This window comes from Gymnodraco acuticeps, unplaced genomic scaffold, assembly GCF_902827175.1.
Source record: "Gymnodraco acuticeps unplaced genomic scaffold, fGymAcu1.1, whole genome shotgun sequence".
Taxonomy (NCBI): domain Eukaryota; kingdom Metazoa; phylum Chordata; class Actinopteri; order Perciformes; family Bathydraconidae; genus Gymnodraco; species Gymnodraco acuticeps.
Window position 1 is genome coordinate 1,657,748 of NW_022990299.1, and position 25,843 is coordinate 1,683,590.

At 42.2% G+C, this 25,843-nt stretch overlaps 1 protein-coding gene across 11 annotated transcripts; it reads right to left on the reverse strand.

Moving 5' to 3' along the window:
• Window positions 1–3,055: 3,055 nt before the first annotated feature.
• Window positions 3,056–25,843, reverse strand: pfkpa (phosphofructokinase, platelet a). 11 transcript variants are annotated; one of them, XR_004569593.1, is made up of 24 exons: window positions 25,586–25,843; window positions 22,333–22,406; window positions 21,537–21,614; window positions 21,252–21,441; window positions 20,000–20,165; window positions 19,847–19,891; window positions 19,626–19,734; window positions 19,358–19,453; window positions 18,198–18,290; window positions 17,573–17,698; window positions 16,791–16,855; window positions 16,519–16,588; window positions 15,495–15,641; window positions 14,470–14,540; window positions 14,162–14,249; window positions 11,865–12,017; window positions 10,719–10,883; window positions 10,509–10,570; window positions 10,148–10,259; window positions 8,946–9,045; window positions 8,617–8,622; window positions 8,076–8,181; window positions 7,410–7,788; window positions 3,056–3,079 (listed from the first exon to the last, which is right to left on the reverse strand). XR_004569593.1 is itself a non-coding variant. In XM_034222600.1 (23 exons), exons 1-23 carry the CDS (start codon window positions 25,677–25,679, stop codon window positions 7,632–7,634), a joined length of 2,373 nt encoding a protein of 790 aa, XP_034078491.1. In that variant the 5' UTR covers window positions 25,680–25,843; the 3' UTR covers window positions 7,007–7,631. The 11 variants fall into 11 exon arrangements, 10 of the variants coding, with proteins under 10 accessions (XP_034078491.1, XP_034078492.1, XP_034078489.1 ...); XM_034222600.1 differs by lacking the exons at window positions 3,056–3,079; window positions 19,358–19,453 and adding an exon at window positions 18,960–19,055 and having other exon boundaries at window positions 7,007–7,788; XM_034222601.1 differs by lacking the exons at window positions 3,056–3,079; window positions 11,865–12,017; window positions 19,358–19,453 and adding exons at window positions 13,286–13,438; window positions 18,960–19,055 and having other exon boundaries at window positions 7,007–7,788.

Sequence of the window (25,843 nt, forward strand, 5' to 3'; positions counted from 1 at the left end):
TGCCGTGGCTCGTACGATGGACGTGATGACAGACTTCATGTTAGTCCCTGACCCTGACTGATTAAAGTTTGCTGTCTTTAACAATGTGTCAGGTGTCATTGTGAAGGAAGTGCTTTGAACTGACTTCCAGGATGAAGAATTTAAACAAACAATAGCGGTGTGAATGACGCTGATTGCCTTGAGTTCCGCATAGCCTAAAAACGTATATTCCAAAAGAACAATTAGTCAACACCAAGATAACTGCCATTACTTGCCCACAGAAAGCCTGAAATGTTGATTGAATAATTGGCTTTCGTCTGATGTTATTTACACTAGTCATTTGTTATATTATTTCTTGGCAAGAGTTAGCTGAGAAAAATGACACCACTCATGTTTGTATGTCAAATATGGGTAGCTGGAACCAGCAGCCAGCGATGTTAGCTTTAGCTTAGCATAAAGACTGGATAGAGTAAAACCGCTAGCATAGCTCTGCTAAAAGGAGACAAAATCTAGCACTTCTAAATCTCACTAATTTGCTCATAACATCTTGTTAACATCTGTATTAAGTCTCAAATGTTCTCTTTGTTTTGGTCTGTAACCATAGACTGTATATATGTCTGTAACTAACTCTTGCGGTAAATATGTGTCTTATTAAAAGCAATATGTTCCACAATGCTCACTAGCTAGTTGCTAACTATGCTGTTTGATGCTTGGTATGTACCATAGGGTGACCAGACGTCCCCGTTTTCCGGGGGCAGTCCCCGTTTGTATTGGCCTGTCCCCGGTTGAAACTGTCCCCGGAAATGTCCCCGTTTTTTAATATACGTTAAAAACACATAGCAAGGTGAAATAAAACGTTTCATGTCAGGAAACACTGGGTAAACAGACTACGGTCAAGCCAGCCCCCACTTCGGAAAACACAGTCAAGCCAGCCCGCACGTTGTATTGCGGTCAGATTGCGGTGCGCGAATATCCTATGCATTACGGTAGAGGCCTGTAAAAACTGCCTTCAAAATAAAAGCGCCTACTCGGTCAATAACAAATATAACTAAAAAACACACCAAACATATTCATATATATTGGAGCTTAAATTAAGAAATATGTACTATATAATGTGATCAATAATAATGTAAAACAAACTACGTATAACTACCACATTATAACTGAGTGAATGTAAAATGTAAGTAGCCTATACAGTTATGTAGACATATCTGACATTTCCACTGGGTGACTAATTGCAATTGATGTTGACACCATCTCACAACACTCCTAAAATAACAGTACTTTCTGAAGCACAATTTAAAATGTATGCTGTTTAAAATCTCAAATTAGATCTATTGTCCATCTATATTTTTATTATTATTTAATGGAAACCGTCCATAATCAAAGAGTCACTCGAAGTCAATCAAATACTTATTTTACTTCAGGGTGATAGCAGGAGACCCCATCTAGTCAATCAGAGAAAATCAGGACAATCTGATGTAGAATTTCAAAATAAAATACTTTTGAAATCTCATATATGGGTTATCATCCCTCTGTTTTTAGATAAGAAAGAAACTAAAACAATCCAGTATCAAATACTTATTTCACTTCAGGGTGATAGCAGGGCACCCCATCTAATCACTCAGAGAGAATCTGGACAATCTGATGTACAGTTTCAAAATAAAATACCTGAAGTCTCATATATGAGCTATCGTCCTTCTGTTTGTATCCAACAGTTCAAATGTTCGAATTACATTGACCCAGAATTGTCCCCCTTTTTTCTTTAACAGTGAAGAAAATTGGATACGTTAATGATATATTGACCGCAAAACTCAAAATGTCCCCGGTTTTAATTTTGAAAATCTGGTCACCTTAATGTACCAAGTGTATTTTTTTGTTGTGTTGGGAACAGCTGCATACTTCATTAAAAAAAACATGAGACCGGCTGCGAGCTGAAAAGTGAAAACTGAGTTAGCTTAAAGGTGCTATAAAGCTCTGCAAAGCTGAAGGAAACTGCAGAGTCAAGTGGCAATTATCTGTGGGTTTATCACTACCAGTGTCTTTTCACACACAAGGAGTCATATCCTCTGTTGTTAATAGGAAGATATTGAATATAGCCGCTTTAAGAACTTAACTTCCAACCCAAATTCCTACTTTTTACTTGGAGGTTAATGAAAGTAAGCGTTTGTTTATATCAGTATTGTCGCCATCTTCTTGATTGGAATATTTATTTTTCAAAATCCTTGCTTATGAACTGTACACTAAGCACTATTGTATTTGTGTGATTAAATGCGACACCAGAAGGTTCCTGTCGCCTGGAAGAGCTGACCGCTGAGCTGGGGGGGGGGGAAGCTTTGTGCTGCCCCACACCAGCCCCCTATGGCCTGCGTTCACTCATGCTGACTCCATCTGCATAACTGCATCTTTCATGAGCTTTGGTCAATGCCCAATCCATACTGTATAGGCCTGTGTGTGTGTGTGTGTGTGTGTGTGTGTGTGTGTGTGTGTGTGTGTGTGTGTGTGTGTGTGTGTGTGTGTGTGTGTGTGTGTGTGTGTGTGTGTGTGTGTGTGTGTGTGTGTGTGTGTGTGTGTGTGTGTTAACTTTGCATGTTATTTTCTGTTCTGGCACTACTTATTTGGCCTCACTGTGTCTTGCGTCAATGTTTTTGTGTCTCTCCGTGCGGGGGCATGTTTTATATATGTGTTGTAATTGCGTTCTTACCCGTTTGGGACACAATCTTTAGCAATCTGTCACAGACTAATCATCCAGGTCAGCAATTGAGCTGTCCCTCTTCCGCTTTGCTAAGAATTAGCACTCTCACCCGAATCTCTTCATCACCTTCATGGTCCCTACTGGTGGCACCTTGTTTAAGCCCGGTCAATATTAGCTAAGAGGGATGCGGGTGACTGTAGTTGGTGGATGGCCACTGCAGTTCTTATCAGGTAAAGTGGTTTTTGATTAGTGTTAATGGTTGGGACTAAATAGCCTTCAGCTTTTCCACTGGCTACACCTGCTATATATTTGTGTGTGTGTGTGTGTGTGTGTGTGTGTGTGTGTGTGTGTGTGTGTGTGTGTGTGTGTGTGTGTGTGTGTGTGTGTGTGTGTGTGTGTGTGTGTACGCGCGTGCGTGTGTGCTGCTCAGCTCAAGGGCAAGCAAGCAGTTGATCAAGTTGAAAAAGCTATATATGCTGTGCAGTGACAGACAGGTTTTATGTCTAAACCTGCTCTCTAAACTATCACCTTTACACTGCTTGCCTTTAGCTATTCTGAGAATGCTGCGGTGTCTCCCTGCAGGAGTTTCAGTCCCACCGTGATGCTCAGACAGCAAGAATGAGGCTTTTCTTGTTGTGCATATTCGAGCCACGAGCCACACTCGTGGCCCAGAAAGACAGGCTGCAGCACCCGCTCTCATAAACACTCGGCATCTGGTGCAACAGACAGCCTTGCATGTTAATGCCGAGTTAATATTATTATTATTATGAACTGTGAGTGACTTTGCATGTTAGTGAGCGCTCTGTCAAATTAATGTCAGTTACATTAATGCCACCGTCTATTTCGTGTCGCAAGTACACTCGCTTCAGACTCCCGCTTGCTCAGGCACACTGGGGTTGAATATGGAAACACACACACATGCACACCCCTAAAAAGATTCACAGCCAACAGTAGATCCATATTTACTCATGCACACGTCTTCTCTGGGCACAAGCCGGAGACGAGGGAAGGAAAATGAATGTCCTGATTCATTTATCACATAGCCTCAAAAGTACAGATGAATCCAGTGATGAAAATCTGTCCTGAGAAATGTCAGGAAGATATTAACTCCAATACATCAAAGTGGAGCTGCAGTCTCTGAGCTGACTGCCAGCCAATGCTGCAAGCTTCTGGTTAAAAAAGCCCCAATGTCTTTTTGACCAACTCCTGAATGTTCCATTACGCAGAAACGAGTAAATAAAGACACTTCCGTCCATAGAATAACATCCGAAATGATGCAGAGCGAGCTTCATTAGTGCTCCAATGTCATTCTTTACATCTGTCTGATCCCAATGAAGTGTGAGAGTGAAGGGAAAGAAAAGAAGAGGGAAATTGCCTTTTCATGTAGATTTCACTAATCGCTTCCCTAACAAAATACGGCAGACTTGTACTAATAAGTAAGTTAGGGCTCAGTGGACAGATAGAGTGAAACAGCACAGAGGCTAATGGAATTGAGAGCTTTCCATGCCTCCATGGGTGTCTTAATTGTCAAAGGGAGATTCTCATACGAGTGTTTCTGCACTCGCCTGCTGGATTGTGGGAAGTCTAAATTGGAGTGCGACTCACTGGGCTTGTTTTAAGCCAGAGCTACTCTCGTGTGCGAGGTGGATCAAATCCCTTATCCAATGTCTGGAAACAGGTCATGTGGTTCGCTCGTTTTATTTGGGAACCAGCTCCATCAAAGTATACGTTTTCGATGCAGTCATTGGGGACTGCAGTGACTCATATCTAAAATCTATACCTTGCTGCTGTTCTGCGCTTTCTCATCTCTCCTGGAATGTATTATGTGCTCGTTTATTTTTGCATGGATTTATTTATTCATAAATATTCATTCAGAATGTCATAAATGTGATTCATTTTGAGAGAAAAAAATATTGCCTTTCTTCAATCTCAGCCAGCTAGGATTTATTGGCTCACATTGCCATTGTTATCACAATACCTTTATAATCTTATGTTGCTCTTCGGCAGTTATTATAGCAGGAGAAACCTCCGTGGTTCATTAGAAAGGAAATTGGACTGTATGGGACTCCGTGAGAGAAAGAGAATGTGCTTTTAATCTAAAAAGGTCAATGTGTGCAGGCTTTTTTGGAGATTCACTGCAAGCTTGTAATTGGGACCTTGTCTGAAGACAATGTAGAATTAAATGAAGACAAAGTTACCGAGCGTGTTGTTGGCCTTTGATGAGTATCAGGGAGTGAGGACCCTTCATTTGCAACCTTTAATCAGTCCAATGAGATCAGATTCGCATGCGATTCTAGAAGAAAAAGGAGCAAGGGGGAGAAATGAAATGGTAATTAGTATTGATTACCTATGGGTATATGACCCCACAGGCTCCTCTTGCATACCTAAATCAACCCAAATTATTGGCTTTACTAATTTCATGCTCAGAGAGAAAGCCGGCAACATGAAAAAGCTTCAACAATGAACCATGTGCCCATTGGGGTCCGAGGAAATTATAGCTATGGCAGGCATCTTTCTGTGCGGAGGCGTGGGTGTGCAGCTGAATTAACCACACTGCTTTAACTTAAGGATGATAATTATTCTAGGATGCTCTGCTGGGAGTTAAGGTGATTCAGGTAGCCTTTTCTTCAAATTACATTTCCCGTCAACGCGCTGTCGCTAAGCGATGGCCTCAACCCGGCCATATATGCATGTAATTACTCGCAGTTAAAACAGGGAAAAAGTCCATTTAGGCAGGAGAAATCAGCCCAATTACACGTATACACAATTAATACACCCATGGGAAATAGAAATGTCTTTCAAATGATAAGATTAATTCCTAATTATGGCGATGGACACATGCACATTCACACAAGGCCACACACTCTTAATCTGCTTTACTAATAAACCACCATACAGTGGTTTGTGAGGAGAAGAAGTGGACAGCAGCTGATGGAGGGAACCCGTGTCATAATGCACCCGATGAACCCGACACTGGAGATGTGATGGTGCACTGCCTCCACCTGCTGGATGTTAGAGAACATGAGGACACCAGCACCAGGGGAGTCTGGGAGGGATCTTTATATAAATAATTAGTCAACTTTCTCAAGGTTAAGGTGGTGCCAAGTAATTGAAACATTGCATTAATCACAAAATGCTTCACTGTATTTCCTTCCAGCATGTAATCCCTGATGTCTATAGAGGTAATCCTATTGGCATATTTTCTCTTGTTATTCAGTCCCTTCAGGGGTGCCTTGTTTTGCAAATTATAAATAAATAAATATCTTGAGACTAATTGAAATTATATTAATGGATGTGTTTTAATTTGCTGCTTAAAGTGTTTTTATCCTGTCTTAATATGGATGGATTACAATTGGCCCCTGGACACAGACATGCAAAAGGCACCCTGCTGCTCCACCAGTAAGAAACCCAGACTGAAAGAGAAACAAGAAAAACACAAACAATGCCGTCTGTGTGTGTTTGTGGTGTCTGATTGTCTTTCCATAAGGAACTGTAAACAGTCATTTTAAACAGGGGCCCAGGATCACTGGCCCCCCAGACCCAGTGAGGTCCCAGACCCAGTGAGGTCCCAGACCCAGTGAGGCCCCAGACCCAGTGAGGCCCCAGACCCAGTGAGGCCCCAGACCCAGTGAGGCCCCAGACCCAGTGAGGCCCCAGACCCAGTGAGGCCCCAGACCCAGTGAGGCCCCAGACCCAGTGAGGCCCCAGACCCAGTGGTCCTTCAATGGCTGGTTAGATTGTTTACGATGTTGTTGGCCAAAGTATTGGGGAAATTGTGATTTCTCATTTTAGATAAGATCCAATAGTTACCCAAATATCACTGGTTGAATATTTGGAAATGTGTATCAAATGATGCACAGCACTAATGGTAAATGATCACATGTGACATAAATCATGTGATAGGGTTAGCGTAATCAGATTACTTAAAACAAATAATATAATCAGCCCAGATTACATTTAGAAAAATGTAAAAAAGCTGTCGAGGATTGTATTTTAAAGATGTAATCAAAACTGAAGTCATTTAAAAAAAATGTGAAACTTATAATAATAACAACCAAAACTAAGGGGACAGAACAATTTATTATTATTTTCAGATATTTCATAAATAAATAATATGTGTGGAACGTGAAATGAATTAAAGAATGAACATAAGGTTATTTAAACAAAAATGTTAAATAATCCAAAGGTATTCATTTTGGTTTTCTTTTGTAGTCCAATGGATTACATCATTACAAAATGTGCCATGTATTTTGACTACATAATCTGACCCAACCCTAAAACTAGAAAACCGTATGTGTTCAGGTGTTCAAAAAATAAATCCAGTGACTCTTATCAGAGGGTACACTTCTCAAGTCTGATTTTATTCTGTGGGAAACATTAGTCTCTTACACATTGAACTTGTTGGTGCAATAGGACAGACAGCTACTTAGTACAGCAGTGCCTACAGTTAATAATATGTCCATGTTTACGAGCAAAATAATAAACAATTTTATAAAGATAAATATTAGTTTCAGTGTAAAGCACAGCACGCAGTTCCTTTGACTCGCAGCGTTAGAACTGTATTGCATCAGTCTCACATAAATATGCTGAACCTCACACTGGTTCTATAGGCAGATACACACCCTGTCTTACTTCAGATACAGGGTCTATTCTCGGAGAAAGTGCAATTTTTAACAGCGGTGACACTAAACATCCAGGGCAACGAGGACACAGAGATGTATGGCGGGACTGCTGCGTGTGTGTGTGTGTGTGTGTGTGTGTGTGTTTAGTATTAGGAGCACTGCTGAGGCGAGATTACAGTTCATTTCAAGACCAAACAGAGACGACTGACATTGGGGGGAAATGATAGAGACAGGAAATTAACACTGGCTGAATAGCGACGGAGGTTTGGGTTATTACTGGAGCTCTTTTACGACACACGCCTCAGACTGACTGGACTTTGGGGGCCACCGTATCTTCACATGGCTACCGAGGTGTCCGACTCTTTGGGCCGGTTGCGTATGACGTGCTCCAGCTGGCCGGAGTCCGACACGTCGTAGCTCGTCTTGTATTTCGCCAGGATCTTCATCAGGGGACGCAGCTTCAACCACCACTGCTCCTTAGGGATCCTGTGACTGTGGAAACAAATGTAGCAACAATCATTTTCATTTTTGGGGAAAACACAAAATAAATCGGAAAGAAATGTGCGCATATGACAATAAAGCCTATGAACATTTGAATTCAATGTGATATTCGAGTGAATCTGCATGTTAAAACTGGTATGTTTCCATCACTGATGGATCAAATATAACAATATCATCCAAGTCATCTTAGTTTTGGCACCAATTAATGTTGGTTTAGCCAACGTTAATGTGAAAATGTCTTAAGTGTCTCTAAGTTCAAGCTCTGCCGCGATACGTACACAAAGTCTGTCTCGTCTTTGAGTTGTACGACGGGCTGGAAGACCAGAGCCCTGCGCCGCATCCCCAGCAGACAGCAGGAGTCCTCGGTGTTAGCAAACACTCGGCCTGCAGGGAAAATCCATAGCCGTCAGAGGTGTGAACACAGGATGCTGGTTGCAAACGTACACAAGCACGGAACGGTGGTGGTGACTTTTCTTCTACCTAATTGCTAGTAAAGGAGGACTCATCTAAACACAAAAGCAACTGAGGCAACATAAAGCATCAAAGAAAGAGAAGAAAATGTGGGGGAAAGCAGGACAATACCCTTATAGCTATTTCCAGTTATACAGTTTCAAATGACTGGAAACAGTGTAGCATGGTGGCTAGTGCTAAATGTGTGACATCATAGACACAGACTGGTAGCAATGCTAACGAGTCCTAGCTTTACCCCACAAGTGCTTATGTGGATCTATACTGTGGCAGAATAATGGGAAAGACAGACAGGGACATGGAGCTATATATAGATGGAGATGGTCATGGAGCCAGCAAAAAATGATTTACCTTCATCTTATGCCATCCATGTGAATGGGAAATAGACATAAAAAACAAAGAGGAGTTTTGACTTTAATTGTAGCCTTTATACACATGCAGAGTGCTTATCAGAACACACATTACTCACGGTTAGTAGTTAGTGTTTCCGTTTGTAAGTACATTATGCTTATGGTAACAATACAGTCAATCCTTTGAGATAACAAAAATACAGACAGTGACTCCATGACAGGTCTTGCTAAAGGTCTCCTTCACAACAGTCACACCTCTCGTCTGTAGGGAGGAAGGGTCATCTACCACAGGTTCTCTCACTAATGCAAACATGGAATGTAAACCCTTACCCTGTCTGAATGTCTCAGTCAACTTTTTGGTGACCCACTGCATCGCCTTGGCAGAGATCTTGGTTCCAAAGTTACGGTCGAATGGAGACGGTGCTCCTCCCTTTAAAAAAAATTAATAAAATAATTTTGTCAGATTTTTTCCCAGCCCACGTCAAGATCACGATTGTTTGCTAGATTTTTCAGTTTCAGACTGTAGGTCTTTTGGTGCATTATGTCCGTATTGCTCGCATTGAAAATCAGCATGGACATGTCTGTAACCTTTTTTAATGATGTTTTGTATATCATACTGCTTTAACCTGTCAACTCCCTGTAGGTACTAATCAGGTGTGCAGACAAATTCAAGTGAGGAAAGGGGGCGGGGCCCTGGGGAGCAAAGGGAGAAGGATTTGTGTGTTTAAGAAAAGAGGAAAAGAGGAAGCCTGGTAGCTTGCTGGAGGGAATTTGGTACATTTGGGTTGTTTTCACTGTTTGCTCCAAGTGATGGTGTGACCTCAGGGGGGATGGAGCAGCAAAAGCCCAGCTTTAGTATACATTTGTTTCCCTTTTCAGCGGCCGGTGAGTCACTTGTTTTTTGGATAATTTCCTTCTTTTGCAAATGTGTGTTTCCCTTGGATTATATATTTTTTGTGCAGTGACATTGGACTTGTTTTTTGCTTTCAAGTGTATTATACAGCTGTTTTAAGAAGAATGTATTTTGAGTTGGACTTTGACTTAGAACCTCAACAAGAACATTGCCACAGTTATATTTGGTTGGAGGTGTTTGAACGTGTATTGTTAAATAAACAGTTTGGAGATGCCCTTCCAAGTCTGTCTAGGCTTTTAGTTTGGGTGGGAAATTGGCATTATAAGACTGAGGCCAGATTTATACACAGAGGAAATGTAGATGATGTATTTGTTAGGTTGTTGTGCTAGATTTTAATTTTTTGTTTTTTATACATCACATTACTTGCTACAGGCAAACACCATTTTCCACTTGGGGATCATCAAAGTTCTGTTTGATCCAGTTTTGTCTGTGCTAATCTCCAGACACACAAAGCCAAAACATAACAAAAAATAATAGCGATATGCATATTTATGATACAAACAATGACAAAAATGTTATTAAATCTTTCTTAGCCCCTTTGAAAAGTAACTCTTTGCACTGCTAGAGAAGGGAATGCTCATATGTATTCAGTATGAACTATTATAACCAGTGTGTCTACCTGCTGCATGTGTCCCAGCACATTCTTCCTGGAGTCAAACACTCCTTTGCCTTCTTCAGAGTACAGCTGGTAGATAAAGTCTGTGGTGTAGTTCTCATTACAGTTCTCATTCCTACACACACACACAGAGTGAAATAAAAGCAGTTAAACATCAGCCTCTTTCCTCCCTAAGTCCATGTTATTGTGACATTAGAGCAGCAGTGCAAAATGTCCAAGAGATGACATCAACACTGAATCTGTTTACGACACAAACAGCTTAAAATCAAATACTGAGGGCTATAAATACAGGATTAAAGGTGATCCAGCAGCAGAACACCAGTTATGTTATATCTTATTTTTCCTTTTACAGTCATTACATTACCTGAGGACCAGTCCTCTTTGAATGCTGGTCTTCATTTTCTCTGTCAAATGCTCCACATTGGCCTGTGGGGGGACAAAGGAAATGTGATTGTTGACCAGCAGATGGCATGGTAGAGTCGAAGCCATCACAGAAATAAGAGTGAGTGCCCTCTTGTGGATGAAGAGAGGTGATGCGTGAGGGACTTTATGGAGAGTTAAGGAATTAAGGTACCTGCAAGTCTTTGATGTCAAATGGCTCCTCATAAATATACGCAGCATCAGCTCCTGCAGCCAGACCCCCCACGCTGGCCAGGTAGCCGCAGTAGCCCCCCATGGTCTCGATGATGAACACGCGTCTCTTGGTGCCGCTGGCCGACTGCTTGATGCGGTCACAAGTCTGACACATGCAAAAGCTCAGAATGTCAGTATATGTTAGAGGATTTTTTTACAGGCTAGGCTTTATGAGAAGGCATATGTGAGAGTGTCCACATCTAATCAGCAAGGTTATACGTTTAATGATAAGAGGTTAAAAAATACATTCCACATATGAAAACAATAGCAAGACACTAGTTACAAGGCTGGCATGCTCATTTCTTAATCTGCAGCCTGATTTATTTAAACAGTTCAGGCAAAGTCAGGCTATAATGCTGCTTTCACCAGTAAGACTGGAATCCTGCATTAGGATGAGAGAGCACATACAGTGGTAAAAATAAACGTTACTTTACTTGCAGTAAAAAAAACGTCCATTAATCAGTTTGATATCTGGTGTCTGTGATGTCAGCAACATCTCCAGAGTTATTGATGCTATAACTATATTAAAAAGGGCAATCATTTAGCATTCCACTTCAAAATAATTGGTACATTTCATGATTTTAATTAAAGAAAAAAGGTTAAGAATCAAGGCAGCAGAGGACGAGATGTTCAAAATTGCAGACTAGTAATCTAGCAGTGTTTTATCTAACACGTCCCACAATGTCAATTTATAGCATCATGCCTTTTTAGATGTCAATGTCTCTACATTCTAACGCCTGCACTTTGTAAAACAGGCTTCATGTTCAAATGTGTAAATGCGTGGAGTGCCCCAATTTCACGGATATGCAGTGTTTGGTTTAAAAAGTTATAACTGAGGTTAATGTAGAACTACAGTTAGGCTAACATTAGAGCTGGGATTAATATTAGGTTATTATCACAGTAATGGATAGATGCATCTAAAGAGCTGCAGCAAATACTAATGCAACCCTTTACTGCGCATCTGCTTTTGCACCAAGACAATTTGTTGACAATGACTCTGGATATCATGTGTTAATGTCATCCTCATGCATTAGCATCTTTAACAAAGCGGTTAAAGTTTGAGCTGGCGGCGGTTCCACTGCCTTACCTCCACGATGGCATTGAGGGCCGTGTCTGCCCCGATACTTAGATCTGTGCCCGGCACATTGTTACTTATGGTGGCAGGCAGCATACACATCGGGATGCAAAACTCCTCATAGGTAGTGCGCGCCTCATACAGCTGCAGCAGACTCTCAAAGGCCTGAAGCGGCAGTGTGTGAAAAACACGTTAGTCAGAGAGGTGAATCTCTCAGTCTGCTGGAGCGTGTCCGGCCATTCCGGCTCTTTCCGTGTGATAGCGGCTATGGCTTCCCTTTGGCAGGAAGGACGGGAGGACAGAAGCGTGAATGGAGAGATGGAGTAGAAAGAGAAGGAGGAGGAAGGCGTGGCGGATTGGAGCCACAGAAGGTGGGGGAACATGATGAGGAAGATGATGGAAGAGATAGAAGAAAGGTTGAGAAAAGATGGGGCGGGGGTCTGTGTATTTGTGAACTTAAAAAGGACATCCATATGACGTACATATCTGATGTGGAAGGTAATATTCAAGCAAGACGAGCACCGTCTGCATACATAAGATGAGGATGAAGAAGACGAAGAGTCCTGCTCAGAAATGCTCTCCGTTTGTATTTGCGCTGGTTCCTTAGTCAGATTTCTTACATATTCCACGCATAAAGAACATCAAGCTTGCCGAATATGATCACTAATGCAGATACAGCGCATGTTAACTATACTACAGGGTGTTAGTCTGTGCTCTCTAGAGACCACTAAACTCAATCTGGGTGTGAATGATGTGGGAGGACACAGACAGGAAGTCGAGCAGGCAGAGCAGGCAGAGCAGGCAGAGCAAGCATGGCGGCCACGGCACTCGTGCACCTCACAGCATGCCTGCAGGCTGTCGCTCGCGTACTCACCTGAGACCGTAGGGAAGGGAGGCACGCTACTCTTTACCAGCCTCACAGAACAACCTAGGGCTGCACCATTTGGAAAAAGTAAGACTAATTTGACTGATATTGCAACCAGGATATGATTTTGACATTATCATTTAAAAAAATATATTAGAAATGATCATGCTGTGCTTTTTTTTAAAGGAGGATTTGCAACAAACAAGGTTTTCATTTTATTTTTATATACAAAACATGATATATTCACATATTTTGCCTTTACTTAATATTGCACTGCTCCTTATTGTGATTTTGATCCAATTTGACTTGATTGTGCAGCACTAGTACAGACGTGACTCATTTTGTCCGTCTGAATTTGTGATGTTTAAGTGCCGTGTTATTCCAGTTGTGGAAAACAGATGTCATTTTCTCCAAATGGTTGAGAGACTGGTCAAATTAGAGTGTGCGTCATCTCCCCTCTTGATTGGCTGGCTCGCTACGTGAGTTTTTGTCTGCTTGCGTGTGTGTTTGTTGTCCATCTGTGTGTTGCTGAGGTCAACTACTTGTGCTTGCCAGCCCCATCACTTACAGTAGTGATGGCGTTCAGAGCCGTGTCAGCGCCGATGCTGAGGTCTGAGCCCGGCACATTGTTGGAGACAGTGGCTGGGACCATGACCATGGGCACGCAGAACTCGTCATATTTCCCGCGAGCCGTTATCAATTCCAGCAGTGACAGGAAGGCCTGCAGGGCAGAGCCAAGGGGCTTTAGTGTCTGCGAGGAGTTTGGCAGGTGGGTTTGGTTGAAAAGATGCTACTTGCCACAAGGAAGGGACAGACAAAAGTGGAGGGTGCCAAGGGGAGGAGCCAAGTCTATCACAACGGACAGCAGCGAAACAGACAGATACCACTCCGCATACTCTCACACAGTCAAACATACACATCATTTACTTGCATTTATCACAGAAAAATAAAGCTGGTGAACGTCTAAACAGGAGGGTGTGAAATGGCTGGAAGAAAAGCAGGTGCTCTCCATTTCAATTAAAATCATCCTCATCACAATATGTTTCAGTTACTGCTTCACTATTCATTCACTGGAAATCAACAGTGAAGCAACTTTATGCTGTTCTGCGTTTTGACAGAGAAATGACTTTGAAGCATGATTATGAAGATGACTACGTAAGGAGCCATATGGTGGTGTGCTGACATTAAATGGGATAAGCATGATGGAAAGAATCAGCATCACAGTGTTCACTTTCTTATAGTTTACATATGGAAATCTCACAGTATAATTAGTGCCTGAACAGTTTGTCATTTCTAATTGTATGAGTATTCTAATGATAATGCTAGATATGTAATATAGCCTTAGCTCTTCTGTAATTCCTTTTCTAGAGTTAAAAACCCTATGAAAAGTAAAGGTGAATAATGTAGCCTCATTAGCCTAGCAAGGGCAAAGCTTTAAACATACCTCAAATCCACCGACAATTAGGAGTGCATTTATGTTGTTCATTCGCATCTGCTCAGCAATTTTTTCAACATGCTTTGCAGGAAGTGTTCTGAAAAAAGGACATGAGTTTTTAGTGCATGTGAAAACATTTTAACTGTTGCAAAGTATATAGCTGTGGATGTGGCCTTTAAAGAGGCCCTATTGTGCAAAAAAAAAACTATATAAAACGCACTAAAGGAAAAGGAAAACTCCCCCAATAAGCGTATAAGGGGTGAAATGTGCAGCAGTAATGGCACATCTTCAATCAGAGATAAATATCAAGACTTTACCTTTTGGTTCCCAACAGAGATCCACCCTGCCCTGTCCATCCTCCGACATCAGCCCATTTAATCTCCCTTATCTGAGGGGGAGACGACAGCATCACATCATGTTTTAAATTCCTATAGCATTCAAATGTATCCCTAACATTGACACACTGCAACATCCTGTAATGGCTAAAGCGGAGAGACATTGGTAGAAAGAGGGTTCATTTTCTGGACACGTTCCCTTAGCAGGGGAACTGGACCGGTTCAAAAAAGAAGGTGTGTATCAGAGCAGAGAGTCCCAGAGCACTGAAGTATAGAAATCCATTACTCCCGCTGGTCTAATCTGCTGAGGGTCACTTGGCACAGCCTGATTTCAGCTGCCAGAGCCCACGCTGGATGTTTAACTGACCGGTGAGATTGGGGACATTTTGATGAAGATTAATGATCAGATCGTTTGTTGAGTGCTGTTCATTGAATTAGCCAATTTTGGACGGAGGGGATTTAAGGATTTTCAATAGGGAAACGGTCAGAGGAGGATAAGGGAGGAGTGTGAGAACCGGTTCTACCACTTACGGATGTCTCGATTTACAGCAACACAGAACAGGATTCACTCAAAGACTCCATCTGCTGTCTGCATTAACCTTTAATCCAGAATGTAACATTTTCCCTTCAGCAAAATCAGATGAGAATCCCATTCACTGTTTTCTCTGAAGTGGTTTAACAGTTTGGATATTACGTTGCCCTCTATCAGTTTATTGTGGTACTGTGTCAACTTTGGCAGAGGAGGGAAAGTCAGTGTGGGAAATTGGTTTACATTAATCTGGACAGATTATCTCCTGGGTATCCAAGATTGTTCTTCATTCAGGGACCTAAATGTGACTGTAATGTCTGCTCCAGCATGATGTAAATATGAAGTAGTACACAATATCTTACTATTACGGTAGATCATTTAAGTGCGATTACTTCCCTACAAGGTTTTGAGTAAAAAGCAAAGTGGTCTAAATTATACAGGCAATCATGTACCAGTAAACGAGTGATTTAGTACCCACCTGCCCTTTGTAGAATCCCTCAAACCCATCGCTGACAGCAAACATCTTGTGGCCCTCAGAGATGCCCACCCTGACGGCTGAACGCACGGCAGCATTCATGCCCGCTGCAGGGGCCCCAACATTCAACACGGCCACATTAAAGTTGCTCTGTGGGCAGAAAAACAAACATCAAATGTGACTTAACACAAAACAGAGAGAGTGTGTTGTAGTTGGAGGACAGCTGATGGAGCGAATCGATAACTGCTTCTCTGCTCTGCTCTCAGCCGCATGCTGGGCTTACAGTGGTCATTATCACAGAGGCAGAGGGAGCCAAGCCATGAGGCGAGCTCCGCAGCATGGAGCCCGCCGCGCTGCCGCTACACTTCACTGATCTTCAGTCTGAGCTGCCTCATTTGGAGCTGCAGCAGCAGGCGGCCGCAGCTCCTGGCAGGGTTGAACAAGTCATCCCTCAGTGGGGAGCCAGGTGTCATCTGACGGCCCCCGCACGACAGGCCGACACTGAGCCACCTGCGCCTCCTGTGAAGCGTATCACTACAGCTATGGGCTACACAGCAGGCGGTTGGAAACAGTTTGTTATTTACTGGTGGCCATCATTACAAGGCACCTTATTTTACGCTTAACAGCAGGACACTTTATCTGATGGATGCCGGCATAACCAGCGGGCTTTGATGCATCTGTTTCTAGAGAAAGACTCATTATTTACAGGAGTACTCTACTCAGTACATAAGATTTGTTTAGTTTAAGACTTTTCTGGAAATAGCATCAGCACGGCGCATCACCACTGCAGTAGCTGAGTCATGATATGTAGGCAGAACCTTAAGATAGTGTTAAAAATAATTTAACATCTCAGTGGCTTCTTGGAGGAAAATGTATCTTTCTAAAAAAAAACACATCTTCAGGCATGGTGCTGAATACTACCGTGTGTGTGAGGGAAAATACTTCTGCTTGTTGTGTGTGTGAGGGGTGAGCAAACAGAGCCGACAGCCCTGTCACTGTTTTCAGGAAATGTCAAGGGTTGACTTACGACTGGCAGTTCGGATTCTGGTTTACGGTGAGCAAGCAGTTTGTACGTCCTCAGGTTGTTTTCAAAACTCCTGCAGTAAAACATGACAGATACAATCATGTTAACAATAGTGAGGGACATCTTCGGCTTCATTTTTGGCTGTGTATAAACAAGACTTGTGGTGTTCTAAATAGCACCACTATCTCTGTACACCTGTCTGTCTACGTTGAGCAACATCAAACTGATGTCTCTATCTTGAGTGACGATTGGTCCAAGCGAGCTGTCAGTCATACCTGCCCCGAAGCTTCACCGCCTCCTCAAACCGCTTCCCGTCCATGGCCCTCTGCACTTCTTGAGTCTAAGGAAAGGAGACAAGTGTTTTTAATTTTGTATTATTTCACACTGTACTTTCTGTATCTTAAAAAGCAAAGGCATTTTGTTTCATTTATATCAGCCAAGATTAAATATCTGGAGGAATTTGCATTGTTATCTTTTAGGTTATTATACCAGAGTAAGGACTAGCCACCCTTCTTTTTCAAGGAGACAACCTAAGAGTAAATATGTTATCTGTTCCAGCCAATAACAGAGTTAATATGTAACCTTGGTTTGACCTGTAATGGAATTGTACTCTAAAACCACTTCACAAAATGTGCAAATAATACAAAACTGTGGCAAGATTTTCCCTTCAGTTCTGTCATAACCCGAAAGTGGCATGCATGTGAGTACCACAATAAAGCCTCTTTGTGCGTTTCTATGGAGATGGGTTGCTATTACATCACCATCCAGCAGACAGTTATGGTGACCCTGCCAAATGCTTCAGATAATCATTAACCAGAAACGAATGCCTCTCAAACAATACGACTCTCTTGTGGATGTTAAAGCCACTTCAGGCCCAATGGGCTGTGCTGTTTGTCATCATTACCGAGGGCTCCTCTAACCCACCCCCATTCAGTCATTTCACACCGTTTGTATTTATGTGCTTTGCAATTTCCCCCTCTTCTCAGCTTCCGGATTTTTTGTAAATATGTGTTTTGTGTTGAATGTTTAGTCTGTGTTCAGTCGGTCCAGGGCCTACCATCTGCACACATTCCATCAGAGGCAGGCGCACCGATTGGTTCCCGCGCAGAGACACAACGCAGGCTGGTGTGTTATCTGTGGTCTCCAGAAGGGCGAGAACAGCCTCAACACCCATACGACTGGCCTGTGTGAGCAAAAACACACACACACAAATGCATCGGCCTCCTTTGTTTCTCCTGTACACATGCAAAGTTGTCCTTCTCAAAATTAAGTGAAATTTGAGACGATCCTCCACTAAATCTTTATTTTCTGCCAATTTTTTCGTTGGTTTGTGGTTAACATGAAGAGATTTGTCGCTCGCTGTTTGTGATGCACTGCTTCATATGCTGAGCCATAAATCTGTTAATGTGCTTAACCTAAAACCTGGGGCCATTTCTCCTCAGACACACAGAGGATTAAACAGGAAATGCTCGGGACAACTGGACTTTTACTACCAAAATAACTTGAATAGAGCGCACTCTCAAAGTGTACATTAGGTTAAAAGTGTTTAACTTAAAGGCCAAGCATGTAGATTGTAGCCAAAGAAAAGAACATGACAATATTATGGTTTGAAAATCAGTGTATTATCAATTTTGTTATAAGGGTTGAAGCAACAATTATGATTATCAGAGTGGTGTACCTACCAGGATGCGGTCAAAAGCAGACGGGGTTCCTCCTCTCTGCACATGCCCCAGGATTGTCACTCGTGTGTCGAAACCCAGGCATTTGACAACAAGCTAGGAGGGGAAATGCTTAAGTCTAAGAAAAAATATTGTGGCAATATACTTTATAGCTTTGTTACATTTAAATGACACATCCTACATATACAAATGTATGTCATGCAAATGAGTAATACTGTGAAATGATGTCTGATTGAACTTCACTTTGGAATATGCAAACAAACATGAACACGCACGTCAAACACTGAAACACCAACACAGTAGAAAAAAGCTTCAGAGAAGGGGAAACAGCAAAGCTCGAGCAAGCCATTCTAATTTTTCAGTCATGTTAGCGGGGAGATCTTAGTTAAGATCCCAAGCGAGTATGGCTAATTCAAATCATAATATTCAGGTAGTGGCTGAGAAAACAGAATGCTTGCCTTTTTTAAATAAAAAACAGTTAGTGCAGGGTGATGATAACCTCTGTAAGCAGTCAAATGTTAAATTCAAAAGTATGTGTAGCAGGTAGACACTTTATAAATATCTGGGTGCGAGTTTAGTGAGGGTACCTGCTCAGGGTTTTACAGCAGTGGTAGTATCGTGACAGCCATCTTACCAAACTACAAAGTGTGTAGCACTCCAGAAACACAGCAACAGAGTCAAAGCCACACCAGGGCAGCGGTACAGTAGTAGAGGTCAGACAGGAGGCAGTCGAGGCTGGCCACACTTTGACACGTCTGTACTTACATTCTTGATATTTTCAGTGGTAATGGGCCTGTTGTTTTGATCAATTGCCCCTTCGGCTACAATTATGATATTCAGCCTTTTCATCCCTGCTCGGTTCTATAAGGAGGCAGTGGGGGGTGGAGAAACAACATGACAGAAAAACTGAGAGTGTGGCTGCGACGTGGGCTTTCAGAAGCACGGGGGCCAGACGATGCTGACAGGGAGCTGAGAATGATATTCTTTCATGCTGACAGCATGTGTTTGCACTTTGTAATCAGCAGCATCCCGTCGGCCTTAATGCTGGGCATCACTGCATTATTATCTTATTAGCATCCTGATGCCAACTACCAGAAGCCTGATTTCCATCAGCCGGGTCTCCGTGCTTCTGGCTTCCCCTTCCTTTGCACTCAGGTACTCACATCCTTGACTATACCAGAGGTAATAGGTGTTCCATGCCTGTCAATGGCTCCCTCTGCAACTATGATTATGTTCAGCCTTGTGCCCCTGGAACGGGTCTGAATCATAGAACAATGGCATGGTTTCAAAGCAGAAAAAAATACACTATAACTGAGACTAAACACTTTCCATCCTCTGAGAGAAAATGTAATTGTCGACATTATATAGCGTTGACACTTGTACAGTACGGCTCATTGGGTTTACTGCGGGGAACAAATAAGATAGTGTTACCGCAGACAGTTTTTGACACATCTTGTCCTCCCAGCCGTCCTCCGGGGGCATCTCAGGTATCAGCACCCAGTCTGCTCCGCAAGCCAGGGCGCTGACCAAGGCCAGGTAGCTATAATAAAAGACCCAGACAGAACACTGAAACAGAGGTGATAGTGGACGCTGTTTGGCTTTAAGAGGAATGTTTTCGGATCTGATGTTGAGTTTATCCAATGCATTCTTACCCGCAGTGTCTGCCCATGACCTCTAACACAAATGTTCTCTGGTGACTGAAAGAAAAGAAAAAAATAGTTTAGGATATACTATTGCTGTCAGCCTCACTAAATATTATAGGTGTAAATAAATGGTTAAATATGAATGCTCTGTCTCCTCTTCACCTCTGTGCAGTTGTCATAATTGCATCCACCACTTCGATGATTCTGTGCAGAGCTGAGTCCGTGCCGATTGTCATGTCAGTTCCACAGAAGTCGTTATCGATGGAGCCGACCATGCCCACGATGTGAAGGGCCGAATACTTCTGAACAGCATCAGCTTCAATTAAGCCTGAAAGGATCGTTAGGGTTAATTTTTCCAGTAATCAAGCTCATAGCTTGTTGTCAAAATATTCAAACATGAGCAGGAATGGGAACTGCTGAGATCAGTTATTTACAGTAACAAACACCAGTTTACAATACAAACTTCTTCAGATTATACCCTAGTCCTCTGAGCACTTGTTTTTGCTGTATAATGTATTTAATCGAGATTTTAAGGTGTTATAAATCGCACCTTTTATTAAAAATTAAGTGTGAGAAATCCATCACATAATTCAATAGCAGAGCACAACCTCAAGTTATCTAACATATTTTAGTAGATGACATGGAACAATGTGTATGTAGGGAGGCATGTGGCGCAGTGGGATAGTGCGTTGGGGTTCGGATCAGGGGGGCATAGGTTCAAACCCCACTGCAGTCAGCATGTCGTTGTGTCCCTGAGACACTTCACCCCATCCTGTGGGGATTGCCCACAGTATTAAGTATGTAAGTCGCTTTGGATAAAAGCGTCTAACATGTAATGTAATGTATGTGCAAAATCCAACACAATGAAGAGGCAGGGTCTCATATAGTAAGCAGACATTTTGTGTTAACAGCCAGAATAATGGAAAATAACGGTATTTATAGGGAAGCTTAAAGATGTAAGTTTGATAGAGTGGTGCAGTGAGGCATCTAACAGTCTCATTAAGAAACCTTTTAGTAATCGCCTTCTATACAAGACTTAAACATGTCTCTTTAGAGCATTCATTTAAACTGACATACTTGTATTAATCACATACTTTATTAAAGGCATCCAACAAAACCCCTTTGCACAACAAAAAAACGTTGGCTTGAGATAAAGGAACAGAAAGTGCAAACATGCCAACTAATCTCCAGGTCTAAAGACTTATTCTTGCAGCATTCTTTGAAGAGAGGGTTGTGCAAAACATCAAACTTGCAAACAAAAATGCACACGAATACTAGCAGGTGTTGCAGTGAGTCAGTATGGAAACATGATCTGTAAGTGACCACTGTGCTTTCTAACATCACACAGGGTTTCCAGCACACCCTCAAGAAAAAGCAGTATGAGGGAGAGGTAACGATGACAGCTCCTCAGTACCTTGGTCCACCAGCTCCGTCAGCAGCCCGCTCCACTCCTCCCTGAAGAGGTTGGCCCCGGTCAGACTGCCGTCTCCTCCGATCACACACAGGTTGGTGATGCCCTGCAGCACCAGGTTGTGTGCTGCCTTCAGGCGACCCTCATGGCTGCGGAACTCTTTACAGCGGGCGCTGCCGATAACGGTCCCACCCTGATGACGAACAAAACGTCTTCAGGGAACTGTTTCCAGATCCCCTACAGTAATTTCATTAGGGGTGTGAAATGCATCCCGTGATAATCACTCACCACTTGTAGCATGCTGGAGACACTTTCCCATGAGGCTTCCTCTATGTTCTCTCCACCGTCCACCATACCCTGATACCCCTGATTTAAAAAACACAAAGCTTGTTAGAAAATAAATTCAAGAAATCCCCAAACACATTCTAATTCCAAACAATAAGACAACTGGAAAGATAGACTCTAAATGATGTTATTGTCTTGTAGGAATAATAATATGCCCTCAGGGATTAAGTGAAAAGGGTTATAGTGGAAGTATGCACTATAAATGTAACTATCATTCTTTTTTATTGGTGCCTTTTGTGTGTTTGTGTTGCAGTGATGTGTGGTAGAACACAGATTACTGTGGTACCTGACAGGAGTGAGTGCTGACTAAAGCCTCAGGTCAGTTATGTAACGGTACAGTGAGTGAGGAGGTCCACGACACACACAGATGTGCAGGGATCACACATCAGGGATGAGTAAGCAGAACGCGGGCCCTCGACAAAGCCCCCTAACATCTGCTTAGTCAGAATAAACATCCCTTCAAAGATGTACTTTCACTTCAGAGTGCAGCTAAAGTGCGTTAGTATGAAACACAGAAATGCTTTTCATATAGTTGATAGTTGCTAAAAAAGATGTCTTATACATTTGTTGTTGAAAAAGTGTTGACCTAATTTGGTACGCACAAAAGGTATGCTATAATGTCATTTGTGATGTGGCCGCACGTCATGATTTCCAACTTTGACTGGCTTTAAAAGCATTTATAAACTATAAGCAGTTACAAAAAGGCTTTAACAATTATCATCACAAAGTTTGGGCTCACCTCATGAATGAAATAAACTTTTGCTCCAACATATAACCCCATTCGAACCACGGCACGTACCGCAGCATTCATCCCTGGAAAAAAAAAAGTTATCTTAAGAATAAACAACTTTTCATTCAGAGTGAGCTTTAGGAGAGAAAACACATTTTCAACTGAAGCAAATCATTATATAATCCTGATCTGCATGGCTGTTCAACAGTTGCTGCATGGACATATTTCAAATCAGTCACAAAGAACTACAGCGGATACACTTTAAACCCCTAACTAAGTGTTAATGTGTCATAAATGTGAGATATAGTGTGTGTATTTGCAGCCTATCTGTATTTATAATGTTATCTATGGCTTAGGTCCAATTATTTTCTCTTCATAACACACTGACATTTTTGGTCAGACAGTTTCCCAGCTCCTCCTCCAGTTCCCAAGTTATTTTGTGGTCAGTCAGTGGACTCAGTTACCAATAAGGCAGTGCTCTGTGACTTGAATGTCAATGACAGGTTGGCTTAAACACTGAGTGGGAGTAATGGACGAGTCAGCAGATAGACAGGATTTTGGCAGAGAGGTGTAAACAGAAGAAAGGACTGAGTTCTTTTTCTGAGCACAAACCGGGCAACACTAGACATCCAATGGCAGCCAGGCAGAGCTGTTACTTAGCAACACAAAGGTTACGGCCAGTGGGAAGTAAATTAAGAAATTGGAGTATTTCCTACATTTCAAATAGAAACAAACAAAGCACCCCGTAATTACAAGAAAGGAGTTTACTTCTCCAGATTGTCGAAAGAGTACATTGACCAACTTGGAATTTCAGTTTCATAAAATAACTATTTTCAAAATGAGCCTGGTTCAATCAGTCAGAGATGACAGAGGAGCTCAAAAGAGGGAAAATAGTGTAAGGCAAGTTTAAGATGATCAAAAATGTTTATCTTCCATGGTTCTTGTTGAGCTTAGAGGTATTTTTAAAGCTTCCATGCCATGCTTTTCCGGTTATTAACCATCCCCTTGTGTGTTATGAAGGTTTTTAATGCATGTAAACGGTCTGCAGAGTCAAAAACCCTCAAAGTACACCCTGTAGCGAGTAAAACTCTAACACAGAAAAGACCTGTCTTTGCCCCAGAACGCCTCGTTGGACATTTTTCTTTTTCCATTTTTTTCTTCCTGGTCTAAGTGACGTAACGACGTCCAAATGGACCAATCCGTGGAGCTCCTCACACACCAGGATCCCTTGGCGTCACTATCAAACGCAGTGGGGGGACCTTTAGTGTTGATTTTCAACTATCAGGGAGTCCCATTGACTTGCATAGAGCTCCCTGAATGTTGGTAATAGACGAGTTGGGATCGCAGAGAAACACTCACTCAGCCTTATCTTTTCTCAGGCTGTGAGTGTGTGGCGAACTGTGTGGCGAACAGCCTGGCTGTGAGCGTATGTGTGTGCTCAGGCTGAGTTCCGCGATGTCTCGCTGTCTCGCAGACCCCACGCATTAACCAGTAAACGACACCAGTAACCCAGCTCACACTGTCCGCTCCTCTATCCTCAAGAGGAGGAGCTCCAACAAGCCGTTTAGGACAGAGAGTGAATACACATACTATACAGAGATGCTGTGTGAGAAACCAATGTGATTTTGGAACATTAAACAATGTAAATCTATTCTAGTAGACCTCAACAATGGAATTATGATCAGTCGAAATGCCATGACATGGGACCTTTAAAGTTAGAAAGTTTGGCCCTATCAATCTGCATAACTGACTCTTTCTCATGCAGACCAAGATCAAGCCAAGGCTACACAATGCCCTCTGACACTGACATTCAGTTCCTGTTATGCATGCGCCCGCCTCATTAGTCTGTTCTGAGGTCAACTCCATGAAGGGCTTTTGCCGTGTAAATGCGTTCATGTGTGATCTAATAGTGCATTGTAATTCTAAAGCCAGGCACCAAGGATTGATCCATTTCTCCTGAGTCTAGGAGAGCTATAATACCCATAAAATGGCTGACATTTTCCGTCTAATGCAGGATAGTAGTGAGTGCAAGTGGCTACGGTCTATTTACCTGCTTCAGTTTGTAATGTATTGCATGCTTGAATACTGTCATGACTTAGTGGGACAATATAATAGAACAACGACTATTATTAGAAAGTGGTAGATATATCTTTAAAAGTCAGTGCTAAAATGCATTTGTTTATGTTTATTTCCTTACATTATGATGAAAACGTATTGGAAAACTACAACTACTAATTGTATAGAGATATAAAATATAACAATGTTTACATGTGTTACACTTGTATGATCTCTAGTGGTTATAGTCCCTTAAATGGTTTTTTAATTAAAATGTCACTTTGCCACATACCATGCCTCCTCCTAGTTACTGGTAGCTTTCATTTAACATGGTTTAGTTTCTGCCTTCAGAATTCATGTCAAACTCATGAAACTGAAAAGTTGTAGCTAATGGTATTTTACATGAAGTTGCAGTAGCCAATATAAGTATAATAAACTACTATGTAATGCTAGCTCATTAATGACATAGCTGTGGTAGGTGTTTAAAACTACTGTTTCAGTCAAATACCGAGAAGAGCCGTAGGGCACGTGACCAGGGTTTCCTCTGTGACGCAAGCACGGCTGAGGGAGACGCACAGTAGCAGAGATGTATGCAGCTCATCACGTACACAGGACAATGCATGAACCTAATAGAGACTTAGAGACTGCTTACTAACCCCAACATCAAGTCTCATCTCAAATCTACATGCATGGTATTTTGCACTGTCAACTCCCTGTCAGCTGAGCTCCTGCTAGCTGCACGTCGACCAGCACAACCTGCAATGCAGTGGCCTGCACTTCCATCGCTATTGCTGCTTCAATTAAGTTAATTACACTAAGTTAATTACATGGTTACACTATCCCATAAGTTATATAGGCTAGCAGTAATTCATAGTCTGTGAATAGAAGAAGTCGTCACAGTTCGACCTTGACATATTTTTAAACTGCTTTCACCGTGCTTGGCTAAAAAGCTGTCACCAATACAATGGCAGAGGAAGATGCTGTTAGCAAGTTAGCAGGATATGTCATGTTAGCATGCTAACTGGCGTGCTGCCAGGCTGAATTACCATTACACTGGGGTACATTTGGCAGCTGTACAATGGTTTTACACTGTAATAAGAGGAGCCTAGCGGCTTTACAGCATCGCAAGATACAGACAAAGTATTTCGCCCTCTACTTGCCTGTCCACAATGATACATTTCTACAGAACGGTCACTCGGCAGTTTACCTTGAGCATCCCCTCCGCTCGTCAACACTGCGATGGCTTTTCCTGTTCCCGACAGGTTTTCAAAGAATACTTTCTTGGTGTCTGGCTGCGCCATTTTCACAGCTGTTCAGTGTATATCCCAAACCTAATCGATAAAATAAAATAATGGGCACGCAAGTATAAAATTGTGCTCAAATGATGAAGGGCAACACTCGTCCGCTCCCTCTCTACCTATGCCCGCTATGCTCTCCTTCTCCCTGTTCCGCATCTATTGCTGAT